At 41.9% G+C, this 15453-nt stretch overlaps 1 protein-coding gene across 1 annotated transcript in view; it reads right to left on the bottom strand.

Annotated features, from left to right (window-relative positions):
• DNAH6 (dynein axonemal heavy chain 6) overlaps positions 1–15453 on the bottom strand; it is a 251551-nt gene that overhangs the window by 89121 nt on the left and 146977 nt on the right. Inside the window, exons 48-53 of the mRNA XM_036750156.1 lie at positions 12094–12336; positions 9886–10053; positions 9197–9432; positions 6708–6969; positions 4914–5037; positions 784–980 (exon numbers count right to left, since the gene is read on the bottom strand). Coding sequence (XP_036606051.1) covers positions 784–980; positions 4914–5037; positions 6708–6969; positions 9197–9432; positions 9886–10053; positions 12094–12336 — 1230 coding nt within the window. The remainder of the gene's footprint in view (positions 1–783; positions 981–4913; positions 5038–6707; positions 6970–9196; positions 9433–9885; positions 10054–12093; positions 12337–15453) is intronic.

The raw sequence follows: 15453 nt of genomic DNA, 5'->3' as shown, positions 1-15453 counted from the left end.
GCTTCCTGGCCTGCTCTTTAGTGTCCCAGGAGGACAATACCTCTTTTCAAGTATTAGAGGCTCCCCAGGTGATCATGGGAGAACTGGTAGATCCTGTCTGGTGAGGCAATGTGAGGGCACAAGATAGCACTGGTAAAAGACCTGGGGCAGGGGTGGGGAACCTGGGGCCTTGAGGCCACATGTGGCCTTCTAGGTACTTGGGTGTGGCCTTCTGACTCACTCCCAGTTTTGTGTTTTTGGTTTTTTTTTTTTTTGAGGGGGGGAGGCAGGGCAATTGGGGTTAAGTGACTTGCCCAAGGTCACACAGCTAGTACATGTGTCAAGTGTCTGAGGCCACATTTGAACTCAGGTCCTCCTGACTCCAGGGCCGGTGCTCTACTCACTGCGCCATCTAGCTGCCCCTCACTCCAAGTTTTACAGAACAAATCCTTTTATTAAGGGGATTTCTTTTGTGAAGTTTGGATTCAATCAAAGGGCTGCACTTGAGGACCTAGAGGGCCACATGTGGCCTTGAGGCCACAGATTCTCCACCCCTGAGTCGTGGGGCCTTGTAAAAGGCAGAAGGAGCTCAGTGAGGAAAGGAAACAAACATCAACTTTGTGAGGTTGCAGAAGGAAAGACAAGAAAGCCCTGGGCAACCATATGGTGGGACAGTGATGGTGTGGGGTTGGGGGAGACAGCGTGGGAGACAGGCTGCCTCTGGAACAAGTGATAAGACCTGGGAGAACCCAAGAAAAAACCGAAGACATTCACTCCCATGGCTCCCCATGCTTTTTCACTCACCAGCTGCCTGTAAAGCGCTGTGAACGCGCCATAGTATGCCACACACGCAGCAGCGATGAATACGTTCCCGATGATGTTGGAGATCTCACTTTCAAAGTTCTGGATGCTTTCTTCCCATCGAACTTGCTCATCTCCCAATGCAGCTGTGAGCCTCCCGGCGCGGGTGAGGCGCGCTTGTGTAAGGTCCATGGTTTTGGCTATATAATTCCAAGGAAACTGTCTGTGATTAGCGACAAACATTCTAAGATGCTCAGGTTTATTCTTTCTCCACTTCTAGCACGATTAGTGTTTATGTAGTAAATGGTACCCAACCCTAGTTATCAAAAGAGTGAAACAGACTCTGCCTAGCACTCAGGGAATCACATTCACTCTATCAGACCCTGAGGACACCATTAAGTGGCTGGGGTTTTGTATGTGGTACCAGATGCACAGAGACTGCCTGCCACAAAGCAATCTGCATCTTTGCCTTTGCCCCTTCTTAAGGGGACATCACTTGGGTCTTCTGTCCCTGTCTCGGGAGCCTTGTGATCTTACCGCCATCCTAAGGGGCCATCATTTGGGTCCTCCTTAGGGTCTGATCCCTAGGAGGCCCTGTGATCCTCACAGATTAAGGGGGACTACCACTTGGTCTTCCTCTGGGAGTCCTGTGGTCTGCACAGCCTTCCTTAAGGGTCATCACGTGCCTCTTTCCCGGGGTCCAACGCTAGGAGGTCCTGTGATTCCCCACAACCATTCTAAGGGGCCATCACTTGGGTCCTCCTTAGGGTCTGACCCCTAGGAGCCCTGTGATCCCCACAGATTAAGGGGGCTACCACTTGGCCTTCTTCTGGGAGTCCTGTGGTCTGCACAGCCTTCCTTAGGGGTTATCACAGGGTTATTCCTCAGGACTTTGGCCCTGCCTAGGAAGTCCAGTGATCCCCCAAACCACATTTCTCACATCTTCCATGGTTTTTCTTCCTGTGTTGTAGCTTATCGTCTCTATGATGGTAATTTCTTTATCAATATTGATATTTTCCCCATTCCCAAGAAGGCAAGCTCCTTGAGAGTGGGGAAGATGCCATTTCCCAAGTCTACATACACTGCAAATGTTCATTTACATATGTCCATAATCCATATTCTGGCACATGATGTTTTCCTGACTTTCTTACTTTTGCTTTTCAGGATATCTTCCTTCAAGCTCAGCTCAGGTGCTACCTTTTCTATGTAACCTTCCCTGAGTCCCTTGGCTAAAAAGTCTCCTCTCAACACTATGAGGGACCCTTGGGAAGCAGATCAGCCCCCTTCCTTCCCTGGGCCCCCGGATCCCCATCTAAGCTCCTCTATTTATTTCCCCCTCCCCTCTCTGAAGAAGGACCAGAGACTGGGCCAGGCAGGCCCAGGGGGTGGAAGGAGGTGGGTTCTCCCAGGGAGGCCCAGGGAGGGAAGTGCGCACAACTTGGGTCAGCCCCAGGGGGACGGTGCTGGTGAATGGTACTGATCCATGCTGTGACTGATGAGAGTTAGAGCCGAGGGGGTAGGGGCAGTGGCAGGAAAGGGGCAGGGTGTGCAGATGGAGGAGGGACCCACAAGGCCAGAGGTCTGAGCTCTACTCAATAAATTTATCAGGGAGCTGGGAGGTGTCCAGGAGGCCACCTGGTGGTCAGAGGGGCTCCCTTGCAGGGGTAGGGAGTCTGCTTCTTGGCCTTCTGCCTGGAGATAGGCCTCAGAGGGAGGAGGTGGGCTGCTGGGCAGGAAGGAGACCCTGGTGGGACCCCTCTTCTCTCCCTGTGGCAGACATCTCTGGTCAGACTTTTTCTATTAAACGCCTCCATCGCCAGCAAAAAAAGAGTCTCCTTTCCTGCCTCAAATGTTCCTAGAGCACTTTGTCTGGCTCTCTCTCTTGCACTCATCATGCCTCACCTTGGGCTGTACAAATCTGAGGCCATGTCACACTGCCCCCGCCCCCCCACTCCCACCCCCAAGTAGACTTGAGAGCAGGCATTATCTTTTTGCCTTTCTTTGCATTCCCAACACTTAAAAGCCAAGTGCCTGGCACATAGCAGATGCTTAATAAATAGTTGTTGACTTAATTGAACCAGAAGGCATTGCTGGGTGGATGCTACAGAGATAGATTTAGGCTTGGTGCAAAGAAAAGCTTCTTAATAATTAGAGATGTCTGATCCGAAAATGCTAAGTTCCTCTCTAGCAGCGACCTTTGAGCAGGGCTACATGACCATTTGTTGGAGATGTGATAGAATCCTTAGATATGTACGGTTATTATTGTTAAAATAGGTACAGTTTGGACTAGAGGAGAGGTTCCTTCTGCCTCTTAGATTCTGTGTGGTTCTTGTAGCAGGTGGGGCAACTAGGTGGTACAGTGTTGGGTCTGGAGTCAGGAAGGATCTGAATTCAAATCTGGCCTCAGTTACTTCCTAGTTGTGTGATCTTGGGCAAGTCTCTTAACTCTGTTTGCCTCAGTTTTCTCGTTTGTCAAATGAGCTGGAGAAGGAAGAGGCAAACCATTCCGGTGTTTTTGTCAAGAAAACCCCAAATGGGGTCACAAAGAGTCAGACGTGTTTGAAAAATGACTGAACAACTTGTGGTAGGTAGTTCATGCAGATGAGAATGAGGTTTTACATTGAGGTGATAGAACTGGGTGCTGAAAGGAGGAGGAGGAATGAGCAAGAGAGGGAGGGAGCAAGTATTGACTGAGGTGTTGTTCATCCTTTGTTCTTGAAGACGACCAATGACATGGGGAGGGTGATGTTATGACTTGTGAGTAAATTGGATTTAAGTGAGGCAGAGCTGTGTAGAGTCATCAGCCTCACTCTCTCCTCCAGAGCCATCTGAGGGGCAGAGAGGTCAAGATGGCTGGTGATGGCCCAGGATGCAGTGGGAGACCCTGGCCTCTTTAGGCTGAGGTCTTTGCTGGGTCTCATTTTGTCTGAGGCAACACCTATTCAGTAGTTAAAGGCTAGGTAAGAAGTCAGGTAAAGATGGTCTACTTTGCCTTCACAAAAGATTCGGTCAGAGAGGGGAAAAGCCTGGCCAGAACAGAAACAATCGCTATTTATACTCATTCTGAGTTATCAAACCCAAACAATGAGCAAGTGAGATTCACTAGGTGCCTACTATATTTTGGGGACTATGCTAAGCTAAATATTATCTCAAAATTTAAAATATAGTACCTAAGGAGAATTACCTTGATTTGGCGCACAGTTGGAGACAGGATGCTGCAGACTGCATTCCTTATTTGATTAGAAATGGACCAGATAACATCTGAGGCCCCTCCCAAGTCTAAGATTCTATAGTTCCCTATGGCTTTACTCTGATTTTCCACTGATCTTACTAAACATGTGACTTCCATTCCATCCAGGTTTGTCTCCTCACTGTTTCCCAACATTCCATGATCATTCCAGCCTCAGAGCTTTTCTTCATACTCTCTTCTTTTGAAATGCTCTCTCTGCCCTAATCCTTTAGTATTCACATCAGACCAATGTTCCAAGGCTTGTTAAGCTCAGGTCCACTTTTCTTTTTAAAGTATTTATTTGTTTTGTTTTTATATCTTCTTTTTTTCCTTCCCCATATGTCCCCCTTTCTTCCCAACCTAAATAAAGAGTTATTCCTTATAACAGTGAAGAAGAAAAAGTCAGGGCTACCTCTTCTATGCAGCCTTTACATTGGGAGCTGTCCAGCCTTTGAGCTCTCTACTTTATTATTCTTATCCTAATACTCCCTTTAGGACTTATTCATGTGAGTTATTGTGTATTGTTATCTAACTTTGCCATGCATATAACTCTGTTTCTCCAGTTCACTTACATATGAACTTGTTCAGACCAGAGTTATTTAAAATTTCAGCAATTTTGTAATAATTAGAATGCATTAGAAAGCAAATGGGATGAGAGTAATAGAAATGATTCTCAGATGTAGTTATAAAATCTGCCATGGGATTGGCTAAAGGCTCTTTTTTATTCTTAAAGTGACTGAAAGAAAAGCGGTTAATTAAGTGACTACTGCTTCAGGCATTGTGCTAAATGTGGGGATACAGATAGTTGCTACCCCAAGGACTCATCTATACTAACAGAGGGAGATAACCCAGATAGGAGATTTAAAATAAGGGCCTGTCATCCAAACAGATATTTTCAACTTACCAAGATTCTCTTTTTCATTAAGGCTTTTTTCATACTGATCTTGTAAAGCTTGAATCTGATCTTCCACTTGTCTTAATTTTTTTTGTTTGTCTCTCAAGGTAGCCATGGTAGCATCAAGCTCAGCCTAGTAAAACAAGATAAATGTTTTTAAAAGTCCCTTGAGGAAGGTAAAACTTGTATAACACAGTATTCAAGTTTAAAATGCCTGAGATAGTATGGAAATTAGCATCTAACAATTTACTCATGACAATGTTTGGGCTTATTTGTCAGGACTCTGTCATCCTGAGTAATAATTCTTGATCTCTTTGAAAACATCAAACATCTTCCATTAGACTTGGCCATTAGGCTAGATTATGGCACTTTCTATAGGACCCTGAGCTGGACTACTTAATTAATTAATCAGATATCATTTGTGATGTTTAAAAGAAATGAATGCAAGTTGACAACTTTCTGCCTTTCCCATGAAAAATCTGTGCTGATAATGGGAGAGGGGGCATTCTTGTGCTCCACTTAATATTTTCCTCATATTGTTTGACATGAGTAGGGGTTCTTAATGTGGTCCATAGATGTGTGTTTTAAATATTTTGATGATGTTGTTCAGTCATTTTAGTTGTGTCCAACTCCTCATGACCCCATTTGGGTTTTTTTGGCAAAGATACTGGAGTGGGTTGCCATTTCCTTCTCCAGCTCATTTTACAGATGAAAAAAACTGAGGCAAATAGGGTTAAGTGACTTGTCCAGGGTCACATAGCTAGGAAGTGTCTGAGGCCAGATTTGAACTTGGGAAGATGAGACTTCCTGACTTCCTGATAGAGCCTGGGGCTCTATCCTCTGCAGTGTCGCCTAGCTGCCCTCAAAGTATTTTGGTAACTGGGCTTTAATGTAATTGTTTTCTGTTGTAATCCTCTGTATATAATTTTACATATTTAGAAACATTATTCTAGGAAGGGGTCCATCAGTGAACTGACTGCAGAAAGGGCCCATGGGACAGAAGATAAGAATCCTTGGTTTAGAGGGACTGTGATTAATGACAAGTAGTTAAGTACTATTTCATAAGTTTGTTTCCTACATTAAAGCACTTAAAAACAAAAAGATTGGTCTCCCTCTCTTGCCCAAGCTAAAAGTACAAAGGAGAGTCATGGGCTGAATTCCACTGATTAGCACTTACTCTATTTTCGGACCTAGGCTGGCTTGGTCCTCTTGGGCAACATGGTGGGCTCCCTATTCTTAGTTCACCTCACTGGAGCTGAACTCAATGTGGATGCCAATTAGCTGCTTCTTCTGCTACTTAGAATTCCTGAACTCAAGAGATCCACCAGCCACAGTCTCCCTAGTAGTAGCAATTTGGAGAATGCATTACTATCCCTGGGAAAATAAAACTACACAGACTAGCAGCTCAGGGATGGGGAACCTGTGACCTCGAGGACACATGTGGCCATCTAGGTCCTCCAGTGCAGCCCTTTGGCTGAATCCAAACTTCACAGAACAAATACCCTTAATAAAAGGATTTGTTCTGTAAAACTTGGATTCAGTCAAAAAGCTGCACCCTAGGACCTAGAAGGCCACATTTGGCCTTGAGGCCACAGGTTCCCCACTCCTAGACTAGCTCTTTAGCTCAAAGCAAACTGAGTCTCTATTGTTTAAGGAATGGAACTGACATATCATTCTCAAGAGTCTCATCACACTGTATGTGTTGAAGGGGAAGCATTGAGAAGAGAGCTGTGCCATTAAAAGGATGAGGGATCATTGCTTTCTTACTAATAAACACATTTTAAAGGGAGATAGTTAATGTACCTGAGCAGCCTGGAGTTTTTGTCTTTTGGGTTCAACTTCCTTGACGACTCGGGAATACAAATCCATAGCTCTTACCCACATACACATAGATTTACATGCCTTGGACACTTTCTCTACTTTTTCAGGCACAAAATCAGGATTATTAATATATTTTTGGAGTTTTGCCAATATAGCTGGCTTTATATTTTCCTTGTCATATTCTAAAAGTCTTTTGAGGAAATTAGAATCTCCAAGAAGTTGTTTTGCTGTGGGCCAGTCAGGTCTGTAAGACACATTAAAAATTATATTAATAAAGACATAAATTACATTAATAAAGACATAAAGGCTTAATAAAAACATGTAAAGACACATAAAGAACCTAAATTGGAACAGCAAGTTTGAGGCTATATCTTTGGTTTCTGTCAATAAGGCAACAAGCATTTATTAAACACTTACTGTATGCCAGGCCCTGTGCTTCATAGGTTTAGGAAACTCCCAGGTAAATAAACTCCCTCTACCAAGATAGATGGGAACTTCTCTGCAAACCCTGTCTTAAGAGGGTTGACAAGAATAGCAGTGTCAAACTTAAAAAGGAAATGGAGGCACCTACACCGTACAGAAAGATCCCTGTGGCTTGTATCTTGACTTAGAAAGCTGTATCTTAACAATACCTATGTTCTATTATAGTTTGATCTACTTTGTTAAATATTTCTCAATACATTTTAATCTGGTCACTCAGGAATCTCATGGGTTGCAATGCAGTGTGAGGGCTGTTAGACACCTCAGGATTAGAATACTCAGAGGTGATCACTTGTCCAGGATCACATAGCCAGTAGCTATCAGAGTCAGAACTCAAACCCACATCTTCCTGGTTTTGAGACCACCTCTCTATACACTTAAGTGCACAATATCTTTGTCTAAGCAGTTTCTTGAAAACAGCCTTAATCACTGAATGGGTCATTAGTTAAAGTGAAAACTCCAAAAGACCCTAAGTTAGAAAGGCCAAGGGCTCCCACTGCATCCTGGGCCATCTCCAGCTGTCCTGATCTATATCTGGCCACCGGACCCAGATGGCTCCAGAGGAAAACGTGAGGCCGGTGACTTTGCACAGCCTTCCCTCACTTAAACCCAGTTCATTTGCAAGTCATGGCATTATGTTTCTGATGTCATGGTCCTCTTCAAGAGGGAAGGACAAAACACAACTAATCAGTTTCTAGATGAGTAATGATTTAAAAAAAGTAGGTAAGATATAGAATTAGCACCTTATTTAGAAAAACCTAGAGCTGGGCTATCCAAGTGTGGTATAAGCTGACAGTCTCACTGACAAGTCCAAGTACTTGAAGAACTATTTTTGACATCCTGGCTCCTTGGACAAGAAAGGCCTTTGCCTGTCTGTTCTAGAGTCTTCTCTGGGCTTCATGTTGACCTGCCTTGACTCAGCAGTTGCTTCTCACCTTCATGGAGGTTTCCAGGGCTTTGCTTTTAAAAAGTTTTAACTTTTAAAAAAAAAGTTTTAAAAAAGTTTTAACTTACTTATGATCTGTTGTTCTATGGGCTACTTGTTTTTTCTAAAACTAATGGACTTGTTGGTTGTCCTAGTTCATTCTGCCCCTTTGGTGAAGCAGGTCGTTAACAGAGTCCTAGACCTGGAATCAGGAAGATCTTGAGTTCAAATTCTGCCTCAAACACACTAGCTATGTGACCTTGGGCAAGTAACTTAATCCGTCTGCCTCAGTTTCCTCACTTGTAAAATGATGGGGCAGGACTCAATGGTCTCTAAAGTCCTTTCTAGCTTTAAATTTATGATCTTCTGATCTTCTGATTCTGAACTGTCCCGGAAGGTCATAGACAGGAGGCCTAGGGTATTATGCTTATCAAACTTGAGGTCCATATCCATATTCTCTAAAAGCCCCCAGTAGAGCTTTCTTTTTCTTTTTTAAAAGTTGTGCCCAATGTCCGAAGTCCTATTAAGCTCCTCTTTTCCAGATAGCTCATGTTCTAAGTTCATTGTCAGAATTGGGATAAAATATTTCCTTGGACCAAGGGATGTTTCAAACTTTTCCCTGGCCAAGTTGACAGACACACCCATTCCCCTGTTCTATCAGGATGACTTCTTCATTTATATATTCTTCCTTCTAGGGGAATAGCTTTCTTGAACCCAAAGGAAAAAAAAAAACACCTTACTCATTCAGAAACTAATAACTTGACCAATGAATACTTGGCCATAGTACTACAGAAATTAATCATGTTTCATAAAAAATTAACCAAATAATCAATATGATGAAAAATAAGATTTGAGAAGATAATAGAGGAAAGTTATATTAAAAATTGTCCAACATATAGTAGGACTATAAAAATAGATTTAGAACTGGAAAGGATCTTAGAGCTGATCCATCTACTAAAGGCCATTGAGTAGAATCCCCTCTTTTTACAGATGGGGAACCTGAGGCACAGAGCTATTGACTCCAAGTCCAATGCCCTATCCACATAAATAATTCTGAACTGCTCACTTGGCATTTAGAAGAATGGAAATGGCTTCCATGACAGTCATAACCATATCTGGTGGCTTGGTGAAAACTCTGATTTCAGATATATCTGCTTTATCCAGAGAGTCAAGTGCTTTGTTGGCGGCATCTAGGGCTGGGAGGGCTTCCTCAAGGTCCCGTTGAGCATCATCAGCTATTGCTTGGGTCTCTTCGGCTTTCACTTTTGCTATTGCTTCATCTTCTTGAACAATACAACGGACCTGGCGAGTGAAATTCATCCAAAACATTAGCATCACTGTTTAAGGCATTTCAAAGAATTAGGAGCCACAATCTTATCAACCAGGCGAAATGACCCCTTCATCTTCCTCATGGCCCAGCAGGCCGATAATCGAATGTAATTGTTATGAAAGTCAACTCTTCTGCAAAGGAACAATGGGGTTGAGCATATATGCAGTCCCCAACTCATAACCTCCCAATCAAAATGCAATGTGCTTATGGCACTTTATTCCTGTTCATTTCTCCTACACTCAATGATGGAAATATGCTGATTCATTTTAAAGTATATATTTTATTTACAACTGTGAAAAATGCCGAAATGACCTTACTAAATGCAATTTGATTCACTTTTAATTATGTATAAAATATCCTGAGCCACACTTAATTAGATAGAAATTAATTACTGTGAACAAATATTATAAACGAATGTTTGGTACCTGATCTGCTTGTTCCTGGTCCACTGACAATTTTTCCATCAAAGCTTCAACATCCACTGATTTTTCTTTAAGAACTGGCTCTAAAGCGGAAAGATCTAATTTCATTTTGTCGACAAGCACGTTTGTCTCTAATAGTTTTGTTAAACCATTCTTCACTCGATCTCGAGCCTAGATAAGAATGGAAATGTGTTATAAGTACTGCTTAATTCTACGTATCATTTCGGTAAATATGTCCATCAGAGGATACTTTTCCCATGAATTATCCTGGGTATAAAAATGTTTAAAAATTCTTAGCCAACAATAGCCCCAAACAAAATACATTAGCGCCAACTCTAAATGAAAAATTGGGCAATTATCAGATGAACTAGAGATCTTCTACAGCATTTTTATCATTCTTTTCTTTTTTGGTTTCTTTTAAGATTTATACTTTATTTTTTTCCAATTATATGTGAAAATAATTTTTAACCATTAAAAAATCCAAAGTCTTTCCCTCCCTCGCACCTGGGACAATAAGCAATTTGATATAGATTATACCACCTATGCAGTGAAGCAAAAAATATTTCCATATTAGCCATATTGTGAAAGAAAACACAGATCAAAAACAAAACAAAACAAGAAAAATAAAGAAAAATTTTAAATGATATGTTTCATTTAGCATTCAAACTCCATTAGTTCCTTCTCCGGAGGCGGATAGCATTTTTCATCTTAAGTCCTTTGGAATTGTCTTAGATCATTATATTGTCGAGAGCTGATCTTCATATCATATTGTTGTTACTGTGTGCAATGACTTCCTAGTTCTGCTCACTTCTCTTTGCCTCAGTTTGTGTAAGTCTTCCCAGGTTTTTCTGTAAGCAGTCTGGCTCATCATTTCTTATAGCACAATATTATTCCATCACAATCACATACCACAACTTGTCCAGTTATCCCACAGTTGATGGGAATCCCCTCATTTTCTGGTTCTTTGCCTCCACAAAAAGAGCTGCTATAAGTATTTTTGTATATATAGGTCCTTTTCTTTTCTTTTTTAAAAAATCTCTTTGGAATACAGACCTAGTAGTGGTATTAATGGGTCAAAGGATTGGTTAGTTGGTTGGTTGGTTGGTTGGTTGATTGGTTTTGTCCTTCATTCACAAAGAGGACCAAAATGATATGACTATACTCGAGTCAAGATTCAATGTGTCCAAATGGCTGATTGGACCAATACGAGCTCAGAATGTTCTACCACAGGTCAGGCAAAAATAGTCCGTGTGAACATTTGGGGTGGATACTCCAAACTTGTGCATCCTGCATTTCCTTTGAGCTGTTTCAATACAGCTTTGCTCCTAGAGCACAGCGCCTTCTCTGATGTGGGAACGCCATGCTGAGTGGTCCTGTGCCAGTGTCTCCCATGTCACGCAATCAATACCAAAGTTCTTGAGAGAGATCTTGAGTGTCCTTGTATCGCTTCTTCTGACCACCATGTGAATGCTTGCTGTGTGTGAGTTTTTCATAAAATAGTCTTTTTGGCAAGCAGACATTTTGCATTCAAACAATGTGGCCAGCCCATTGGAGTTATGCTCTCTGAAGGACAGTTTGAATGCTTGGCAGTTTAATTTGAGTAAGGACCTCAGTGTCTGGTACCTTATTCTGCCAGGCGATCTTCAGAATCTTCCTAAGACAATTCAAATGGAAACGATTCAGTTTCCTGGCATGGCACTGGTAGACTCTCCAGGTTTCACAGACATACAACAATGAGGTCAGCACCACAGCTTGGTAGACCTTCAGTTTGGTAATCAGTCTAATACTTCTTCTCTCCTTTCAGAACCTCTCAAACACTGAGCATCAGGTCAGCTACCACATTGATGGCAAAGTCTTCAACTTGAAAAGGCTACAAGCCAAAACCAAAGTAAAGGTATGTTGGTGCACGATTTTTTGTTTGCAGATGATTGTGCACTCAATGCAGCCTCTGAAGCTGAGATGCGACAAAGTATGGTTCAGTTCTCTGCTGCTGGTGCTAATTTTGGCCTAACAATTAATACCAAAAAAACACAGTTGCTGTATCAGCCACCACCATACTGTCCACGTGTGGAACCATTGGTTGCAGCAAATGGAGAAGTTTTGAATGCTGTGGATAAGTTCACTTACCTTTCTAGAGATGTACACATTGGTAATGAGCAAGATTATTTTAATTAATAATGAAAAGCTCTCACTTAACACAGTTGAACTTACTGAAACCAACTGCTTCCTTTTTTCACCCAACATTGAGAGGTAAAGGTTAATTAATTCCAAATAGGAAGTAGGCGTGGTATAATATCGCCGTCTCAGCTCCGAGTAGTATCGATCAGCCATATTTGTCACACTCATATGAATGTCCACACACATCAATGAAAGGTTTTCCTTTACTTCTTGGCTTCCAAGGTCAACATTTAAGAAAAATGTCCTTGATACAGAAAGAAGGGCTTCTCTGGGCCACTGTAAAAAAGAAAACAAGGGTTTGAAAAATCTACTTAAAAACAAAGCAAACTGTTCATTTTAATGGGACAGTAATAATACTTCAGTAAGACAATGATTCAGTTCTGTTGATCTCTGGGGAATAAGGACTGAAATGATACCAGAATGGCTGCACTTCACCAAAGTTCTTCCTGCATCTTGAAGCCACCCCAGAGATGCTTTAGTTTCTATAAATGGTGCCTATTTTTACACCATTACCATCTTTTGACTTTCTTCTAGTATGTCTTCTTGTATCTCCAAAATTTGGAGATTGTCTTTTCAGAGGGCCCTGGCTTTACCAACATTTTCTAGCTTTTCCATTTAACTCGTCACTGTCTTTCCTAGTTTTTCTTTAAGAATTCTTATTTTGGGGGGGCGGAGCCAAGATGGCAGTTGGAAAGCAGGGACTTGCCTAAAGCTCTCCCCCAGAACCCTCCAAACACTTATAAAAATGGCTCTGAACAAGTTCCAGAACTTCAGAACCCATGAAATAGCAGAAGGAAGCAGGGCTCCAGTCCAGGACAGCCTGGATGGTCGCTGGGTAAGGTCTATCCACTGTGCTTGGAGCGGAGTGGAGCAGAGCCCAGTGGGGGCCATGCCTGGACCAACCAGACCCAGGAGCCAGGCAGAACAGGCCGTAGTGCCCTGAATCAGTGAGCTGTGGCAGTTACCAGACTTCTCAACCCACAAACACCAAAGGCAACAGAGAAGGTTAGTAGGAAAAACTGCAGGGACAGAGTGAAAGGAGTTCGAGGTAGGCCACCACCCTGGGGCAGTGGAGGTGGGGAACTCTGAGGCTGCTTACAGAGCTACAGCTGCAGTTGCTTCCAGCCCCAGGCCCACATGGTGGGAGGAATTAAGTGGCAGATCAGAGCAGGAGTGCAGAGCCTGCTTAGATCTGAATCACGGTCTGTGTTGGCGGTGCATGGGGGAGGAGGAGCGCTGGTGTGGCAGAGCTTGCTGTGTAGAAATAGCTATGAAAACAACAGCACAGCCCCTCAAGTCTGGGACAAAGTACTCTCTACTCTACAAGCAGTCATACCCCAACAAAAAACTCAAGGATCAAGTAGTTGGCTAGGAAAATGACTAGGCAGCGAAAAAGGACTCAGATTCAGACTCGGACTTTGGAATCTTCCTTGGTAACAAAGAAGACCAAAACATACAGCCAGAAGAAGTCAACAAAGTCAAAGAGTCTACATCAAAAGCTTCCAAGAAAAATATGAACTGGTCTCAGGCCATGGAAGAGCTCAAAAAGGATTTGGAAGAGCAACTTAGAGAAGTAGAGGAAAAATTGGGAAGACAAATGAGAGTGATGCAAGAAAACCATGAAAAACAAGTCAACAGCTTGCTAAAGGAGACCCCAAAAAATACTGAAGAAAATAACACCTTAAAAAATAGACTAACTCAAATGGCAAAAGAGCTCCAAAAAGCCAATGAGGAGAAGAATGCCTTGAAAGGCAGAATTAGCCAAATGGAAAAGGAGGTCCAAAAGACCACTGAAAAAAATACTACCTTAAAAGTTAAACTGGAGCAAGTGGAAGCTAGTGACTTCATGAGAAATCAAAATATTATAAAACATAACCAAAGGAAAGGAAAATGGAAGACAATGTGAACTATCTCATTGGAAAAACCACTGACCTGGAAAATAGATCCAGGAGAGATAATTTAAAAATTATTGGACTATCTGAAAGCCATGATCAAAAAAAGAGCCTAGATATCATCTTTCAAGAAATTATCAAGGAGAACTGCCCTGATATTCTAGAGCCAGAGGGTAAAATAGAAATTGAAAGAATCCACTGATCACCTCCTGAAAAAGATCCCAGAAAGAAAACTCCTAGGAATATTGTCACCAAATTCCAGAGCTCCCAGATCAAGGAGAAAATACTGCAAGCAACCAGAAAGAAACAATTTGAGTATTGTGGAAGCACAATGAGTGTGACACAAGATCTAGCAGCTTCTACATTAAGGGATCAAAGGGCTTGGAATATGATATTCTGGAGGTCAATGGAGCTAGGATTAAAACCAAGAATCACCTACCCAGCAAAACTGAGTATCACGCTCCAAGGCAAAATATGGATTTTCAATAAAATAGAGGACTTTCAAACTTTCTCAGTGAAAAGACCAGAGCTGAATAGAAAAATCTGACTTTCAAACACAAGAATCAAGAGAAGCATGAAAAGGTAAATGAGAAAGAAAAATCATAAGGGACTTACTAAAGTTGAACTGTTTTGTTTACATTCCTACATGGAAAGATGATGTGTATAATTCATGAGACCTCAGTATTAGGGTAGCTGAAGGGAATATACATGTATACATACATACATACATATACATATATATATATATACACATATATATACATATACATATATAATATATATATATACACATATATATATATATATATATATATATATATACATAGAGAGAGAGAGAGAGAGAGAGAGAGAGAGAGAGAGGGCACAGGGTGAGTTGAATATGAAGGGATGATATCTAAAAAAACAAAATCAAATTAAGGGATGAGAGAGGAATATACTGAGAGAGAAAAAACGGAGAGATAGAATGGGATAAATTATCTCGCATAAAAGTGGCAAGAAAAAGCAGTTTGTTGGAAGGGAAGAGGGGGCAGGTGAGGGTGAATGAGTGCATCTTGCTCTCATTGGAATTAACCTGAGGAGGGAATAACATACACACTCAATGGGGTATCTTACCCCACAGGAAAGAAGGAAGAAGGAGATAAAAAAGGGGGGACAATAGAAGGGAGGGCAGATGGTGGAGGAGGTAATCAAAAACAAACACTTTTCAAAAGGGACATGGTCAAGGGAGAAAATTGAATAAGGGGGGATAGGATAGGAAGGAGCAAAATATAGTTAGTCTTTCACAACATGAGTAATGTGGAAGGGTTTTGCATAATGATACACATGTGGCCTATGTTGAATTGCTTGCCTTCTTAGGGAGGGTGGGTGGGGAGGGAAGAGGGGAGAGAATTTGGAACTCAAAGTTTTAAAAACAGATGTTCAAAACAAGAGTTTTTGCATGCAACTAGGAAATAAGATATACAGGCAATGGGGCATAGAAATCTATCTTGCCCTACAAGAA

The sequence above is a fragment of the Trichosurus vulpecula genome, chromosome 3 (assembly GCF_011100635.1).
Source record: "Trichosurus vulpecula isolate mTriVul1 chromosome 3, mTriVul1.pri, whole genome shotgun sequence".
In the NCBI taxonomy this organism is placed as follows: Eukaryota; Metazoa; Chordata; class Mammalia; order Diprotodontia; family Phalangeridae; genus Trichosurus; species Trichosurus vulpecula.
This window is presented reverse-complemented; position numbering and strand designations above follow the sequence as displayed.